This window comes from Lactuca sativa, chromosome 9 (assembly GCF_002870075.4).
Source record: "Lactuca sativa cultivar Salinas chromosome 9, Lsat_Salinas_v11, whole genome shotgun sequence".
Taxonomy (NCBI): Eukaryota; Viridiplantae; Streptophyta; class Magnoliopsida; order Asterales; family Asteraceae; genus Lactuca; species Lactuca sativa.
The window spans coordinates 22,542,403-22,548,843 of record NC_056631.2 but is presented as its reverse complement, the minus strand read 5'-3'; the positions used below and the strand labels follow the sequence as shown (position 1 = coordinate 22,548,843).

Below are 6,441 nucleotides of genomic sequence, written 5' to 3'. Positions count from 1 at the left end.
CAATAAGCCCTAAATCAACATGAACATCAACATAACAGAGAATGGCTTGAAAATAGTACCTCAAACATGATGTTCTGGACCTCAAATCTTCAGGAAGTGGCTCCTCTTGTTTCCCCCTTGGCTATTGCTTCCTTTCCCATGCTAGATAACATCTCCAAGGTCAATAATGGCTCCTTGACTTACTCCAAACACTCAAGGTCACTAGGGTTTCTCTCAAGGGACTGGTGAGCACAGATGACGGCCATAAGGCCCTTTAAATAGGCTCCAAACCCGAGAAATTAGGGTTTCATTAAACAGCGCGGACTCGCCGAGTCCAATCCTTGGACTCGCCGAGTCCGGGCGCGAACCCGCGTCCAAATCCGCGATCATACTCGGCGAGTCTAGGCTCCAACTCGCCGAGTCTCCTCATAAATCATCAAAAATAAATAGATAAATAAATAAATAATACTTGGGAATCCGGGCTGTTACACTGGCAGTTATATATAGTATGCAAGTTGTCTTTTTGATACATGCATGGAAGACCAGGAGGTGGCTCTTGGCACTTGTCTCTAAGACCTGGGTTTTGGCCCTCGGCTTGGCAAGGGAGGGCCATGATACGACTTATGGCATAATGGCAATTATAGGACTATGATTGGCACATAGCAATCTCTATTATATGTATGGTATGTGGTATTTTGGGGAACTCACTAAACTTTTTGCTTATGGTTTTATGTTTATGGTTTCAGGTACTTTCGGTATGAAAGGGAAGGGCTTGACGTGACTGCATAACATCCCCAGAGTTTTTCCGCATTGGCTATTTGTGATTACTCTGATGTTTAAATAATATATCCACCTTGATCAGTTTTGGAACAACTCGTTTGTATGGTTTATTGTTTTAAAAATGAAAAATTTTACTATGAATTTTTGGGACGTTACAAATTAACACAGACCAAAGTTGCTCCTTCCATCATCGAACCTCATGAGACTGCATACTGAAATCATATTTGTATCCTAAAAATATTGTTAGATAATAGATAGATATACACCAAACCTATAAGTATTACACCACAAAGGATTCCCAAGAAAAAGATATGGGTCATAGTGGACAAGCTTAAAATACCAAATCTTTCCTATTCATACACATTCTCCTTAATCGTATATAATTCTATCATACACAAAACAATCAACATAATCCTTGTTTCTGATGTGGATCATACAAAGTTGCAATAAAATAGTATATTATGTACCTTCGAAGTACCGAGACACTTTCAAATACGACCAATAGAAATGTCTTTATAGTGTGGAAGATTAGGCAAAGTTGAAACTATAGGGCATTCTATGAATCTCTAAAATCGAGACCTCTCCCAAAACCATCTCTAATACCACTTGTTGGAAAATGACATCAAGGATCCTTGATAACCCTTTGAAATGAAATAATAGAGAAAATAATTGAACACAATAGTATACATCGAAAACTCCAAAACGAGAGAAAAACCACATGACTCCAGAGAAAAAAAGTATAATATTGTTTTTCTCTAGTTTCGGAGTCTTCCATTTATATTATTGTTTTTGAATAATTTCTCTATTATTAACTTTAGGATGATTGATGAGGATCTTTGAGACAATTTCCCAACAATTATAAGATATGACCATGGTGAAAGAAGTTCAAGTTGTCAACTTCAAGGACCGGGATTAATTAAGATTTTAGATTTGGCTCATATAGGGGTTTGGGTGACCGATTTAATGGATCTATTAGATATATCAATTAAATGTATTGTTTTGAAGAACGTCTTGAATCTCATTGATGGATGAATCTATGGATTTGATTGATTAGATGGATGGATGATATGAAACATACAATGTGGATGAACGGTTTGGATGGATCGAGTTAAATTTTTAGATTGATGATATTGATAGATGGACGGATGAGATTAGATTGTGGGTTTGGTGACAAATTTAAAAGGATAGATAAACTAACGGATACAATGGATTGATCAATTGGACTGGACCGAGCGATTGCATAACTTAGATTAATTGTTTGGTTGGATGGATCAAACTTGATGTATCAAATGGAAGTCAAATTTATATACTATAAACATGTTTAAGTGAGAATAGAAGATCAGTCAATGAACCCTAATATGAACCGAATAAACAAGAGATCAATATGATCAAAACCCCATATGCATATAAAAATCATAAACAAACCATTGGCATGCAAATAGCATATACCACATTACAACTCCAAACCAAATTACATAAAGCTCCACTTTTTTTCTGACCAACGGTCAAATAGATAACCATCCCACCACCACCACGCCCCGCCCCACAACACCGCTTCACCGCCATGCCTCAATCCTCTCTGTTCTTGAATTTAAACGGCTCACAATCGTGCTTCCTTTGCTTTTCTCTACATTTTTTCTCAACGCCTTCTTAAGACTCAAGTTACTCGACTGTGCATTTCTACTCTTCAGAATTTCAGCCATCGTACCACCACCACCTTCAACCACCCTACCACCACCCTCTTCTTCAACCCTAGTAGTTTGACTTTGACTTTGACCTCTAGAAGTCAAATCATCTTTACAAGTACTTTCATGGCTTTCCAAGGTGGGTTCTTTGATTGAAAAATCTTGATCCTCCCCTTCATCATTCGTCTCATCTAATGTTCCCCAAACAGAGCAGTGGGGCCCGTTGTTCTCATCAAAATGATCAAACTTTGACGTGGGCCCCGCCTCGACTATCAAATCTTCTCTCTCCCTAAGTGTCTTCACAATCAAAGTCTTGAGAAAGTTCATAACTTGGACAGCATACATGAGTGCAGTCAAAGGATCCGCCATCTGCAACAAGAAACACAAGTCATAAATAAACACACGCATAACTACTTTGTACTCAGATGTACAACCCCCTTAAAGCTCACATACCTGAGTCATGTTTGGAGCAAACACCATAGCAATGTTACGAGCATTCATCTTGTTTAGATGTTCAAGTTGAGCAACATCTGCCATTAAATTCACAGCCCAATTCATCAATGAAGCTTCTGTTGATGGAAGCAGCCTCACAAGCCGAGCACATTCCTCCTCTGACTGTGCTTGCATCACTTGCTCTGGCTCAATCGAATCCAAAACCCCATTTGGAAGTTCTCTAAACCAAGCCTGAAACAAATAGCAACACACTTTCATTTTGACTTTTTGATGTCAAAGTCAAAGGGGCTAAAATTGTAAATTCAAGAAAGTACAAGACATAAAACATTTATCACACATGGTGTAGTTGTTTGATTAAAACACCAGCTGTACACACATCAATAAACAATTCAATGTACTTGAATCGAATTCAATTATCACAAGGTGTCAACATTAATAACCACAAAAATCCAAGAAGATTGGTCATCATCAATGTTGGCTTGACAAGAACTTGAAGATCAATAAGCATGGAGGTGGACCCCACCTACTGACATGTGTCTATCTCCATGTTATGTGAAAGGGGGTCGATCCACCTCTTTGTGTTGTTTCTTTTTTACTTAATAGGTTAATACAAAAAAAAAACGACTTAATAGAAAAGGTTTTGAACATCATTTTTATCATTAAAATGGGAAAAATTAAAAGAATACCTTAATAAGACCTGCTAAGCTGTGTACATCAATGTTTTCAGGAACTTCTCCTCTGTTAAGTTGTTCTCTTATTTGCTCTTCTTGTCCATTATCACCATTGATTCTGAAAATTCCTTCTGCCTGGAATGGAAGATTAGGGAATATCAGTAAGCTATATTATATGGGAGTTTCTTTTTGACTTAATGCAGAAAGAAGGACTTAATATTTTCTTTTTACAAACATTATTTGTTCAGAAAGAAAACACACCTGAAGGCCTCCTTGAGCATATAAGCGTCTTTGCATCATCAGAAGAATTGTTGGAACACTGTTTCCTCTAGAGTCGAATGACAGCTGCATAGATTCAGTTGAAACCCCGAACACACTTGTGCTGCAAAAAGAAACTCAAACTTTTTTATATTTTGATTTTTTAAAATCTAACAAAAGATTGTTTTTATCAGTTTTCATTAGAGAAGATGAATAATTTTACAAGAAAGAATCAAATATGGATCCTTTGTGAAGCAGGGAAATCGAATGCAAAAGGCAATAAATTGGTTGGCGATAACAAATTAGGGAAAACGATTACTTTCATAATTCAAATAGATTCAAGTTTGAAGCCAAAACAAGAATTTGAAGAAAATGAATGATTATTTGCATATTTTGCTGATAAAAGTTTCAATATCAAGAAATGTGAAGTCCCGATTGCTTCATTTAACATAGCCCTAGATTTTTGTTGGTAATTCAACCTGGTTGTTTTTCCTACTTGTATGTTCATCAAGTTTTAATTAGTTAGTAGTTATCATGTTTTTTCCAATAATAAGAATCATCATCGCCTTTTGGTGTCGAAGACTCAAAATTGGTTAGCATTTGACCTAAAAATGTCAATGTGCATCTTTCTTCTACCAGAAAAGCCCCAAATTCATCATACAAGCAAAACACACTAAAAAAAGAAATGAGTTGCAGGGTAGTACAGTACAAGTCCCCAATGCACAAATACAAAAATTGGAAAGAAACACAAACCTGGCACTGGGAGGTCTTCTGGGAACCTCAGGCTCAAATTCAACAGGTAAACCAAGAAACCCATTAAACCTATCAAACGTGACATGAGCAACATGCCTAACATCCGTAGGCACTCCAATCTCCATTTTAGAAGATTTCTTTGAGTTATTATCACAAGGGAAATCTTCAAATTTCACGCTATTACAAGACCCAACGAGTGATTTTCTAAAAACAGTAACCACAACAGCCAACAATGACAGCTCTCTATCCTCTTCTTCCCTCTCTCTCCTCTTTCTTCTTTCTCTCTCTTCTGTATTACATACAGACACAGCTACCGAGTACAAATTGGGACAAGGGTTAATAAGGGAAGAAGAAGACGCAAACTGATGATGTGTTTGTTGGAGTAACCCATCATTGTCATCTAATGATATCAGAGAGCTTTGAGAAGAAGATATCCGTAGTGGCGATTGAAGTATTTCTGTCATTTCAAAAATAGAAATTTGATATTTCTACAATTTTTTGAAAATTATAACTTGGGTTTTAAGCGAAGGGAGATATCTTGAGTGGATTGATGGGTAATCTAGGGTTTTCTTTAATGGAGTTTGGTGAATTTGGAAGAATTGGGGGAAGAATAATGAGTTGGATTGAAGCAAGGATTTTGGATGGTAACAAGTGAACATCGAAAGATTAAATAATCAGAATTCTCTTCTTCTTTTTTCATTATTTTTTTCTTCCACCATGTACACTTTATCGTGATTCTAGGTAATTCTTTGCCAAAGAGATAGTTGCTATGTACAGATAGATTATGTATTAATTGGTGGTACCTAGTGCTTTGAGATTTGTACAATTTCTTTGTGTTTGAATTTAAGGTCGACTAGTTTGTAAAATCCGATTGAGATTGTGTTTACTTTTGTTAAACATTAGAATATGACAAAAAGCAGAGGAAACGGTCTGTTGCTAAACTTAGCGGATTAGGGACTTTTACCCGATTCGTATATGAGTTAAGGCTCTTATTTTAAAATTAAAATTATTCACTAAAATGACTCCGTGTGATATATATAGTTATATGATATGATTAGTTGTTAGTTTTATTTTTATTTTTTATCACATGATTAGATCAATTTCAATTGTTAAAAAAGTTTCCTGAATTCACTTACATGCACCTTATTACAAACAAATCATCGTTAATTTTAGACGAAAATGAATGAATATAATTATATTCCAGAATATTTTCGGGACAATTATATATTTTTTGTGAGTAACGAAAAACATGAATTTAAAAAAAATATTAAGAGAAAGCTCAAAAACTAGACAACTGAAATATGTTTTTTTCTTAAAATAGAGGAAGTTCATCCCTCGAATCCTTATTTACAATTCTAAAAACTTTTACAAATGAAAATTCATCTTTTTCATCTTTTGCAACCCACGTAATTTTATTTTATTATAAGAAAAATTAAAACATTTACTTGTTTAAAATTAACTAAATAAAACTAGAATTAAAAATAATATATCATGAAAAACCTACTATAAACATAAACGTTAATTAAAATCGTAAAAGGATAGTTAAAAACTTAAACAACAATAAAATTGAATTAGTTATCCAGAGAAGTTATGTAAGCAAGCTCAATATTATTAGCAATATCCGACTCCGAGTGAAGTTTGTGATGGGTGATAGCAAGATCACCATGGACATCTCAAAGGAAACTCATGATGGGATCAGTAGGCACAAATGCAACTGGAACATACCAGCTCACTACCTTAATTGAATGAAACTGAATATCAAGGATACTTTATGAGTCAAGCATATTTCCTTAAGAGTAAGCTACCAATAAGCTTGTACCCACGATGTGGAAGTACAAGTCTTGCATGCATGTTTCATTATT

At 35.3% G+C, this 6,441-nt stretch overlaps 1 protein-coding gene across 1 annotated transcript; it reads right to left on the bottom strand.

Moving 5' to 3' along the window:
• Window positions 1-2,144: 2,144 nt before the first annotated feature.
• LOC111882587 (rho GTPase-activating protein 5) lies at window positions 2,145-5,281 on the bottom strand. Its single transcript, XM_023878958.3, has 5 exons — window positions 4,580-5,281; window positions 3,830-3,950; window positions 3,584-3,703; window positions 2,898-3,128; window positions 2,145-2,813 (listed from the first exon to the last, which is right to left on the bottom strand). Exons 1-5 carry the CDS (start codon window positions 5,041-5,043, stop codon window positions 2,316-2,318), a joined length of 1,434 nt encoding a protein of 477 aa, XP_023734726.1. The 5' UTR covers window positions 5,044-5,281; the 3' UTR covers window positions 2,145-2,315.
• Between the last annotated feature and the right edge of the window lie 1,160 nt (window positions 5,282-6,441).

What these genes read in the sequence shown, in the direction of transcription:
- LOC111882587 (XM_023878958.3), bottom strand. Translation starts at nt 5,043, where the DNA reads ATGACAGAAATACTTCAATCGCCACTACGGATATCTTCTTCTCAAAGC. An exon ending in ATGCTCAAGGAGGCCTTCAG is followed by an intron (nt 3,704 to 3,829) that starts GTGTGTTTTCTT and finishes CTTCCATTCCAG; the next exon opens with GCAGAAGGAATTTTCAGAAT. An exon ending in TTGCTCCAAACATGACTCAG is followed by an intron (nt 2,814 to 2,897) that starts GTATGTGAGCTT and finishes TTCTTGTTGCAG; the next exon opens with ATGGCGGATCCTTTGACTGC.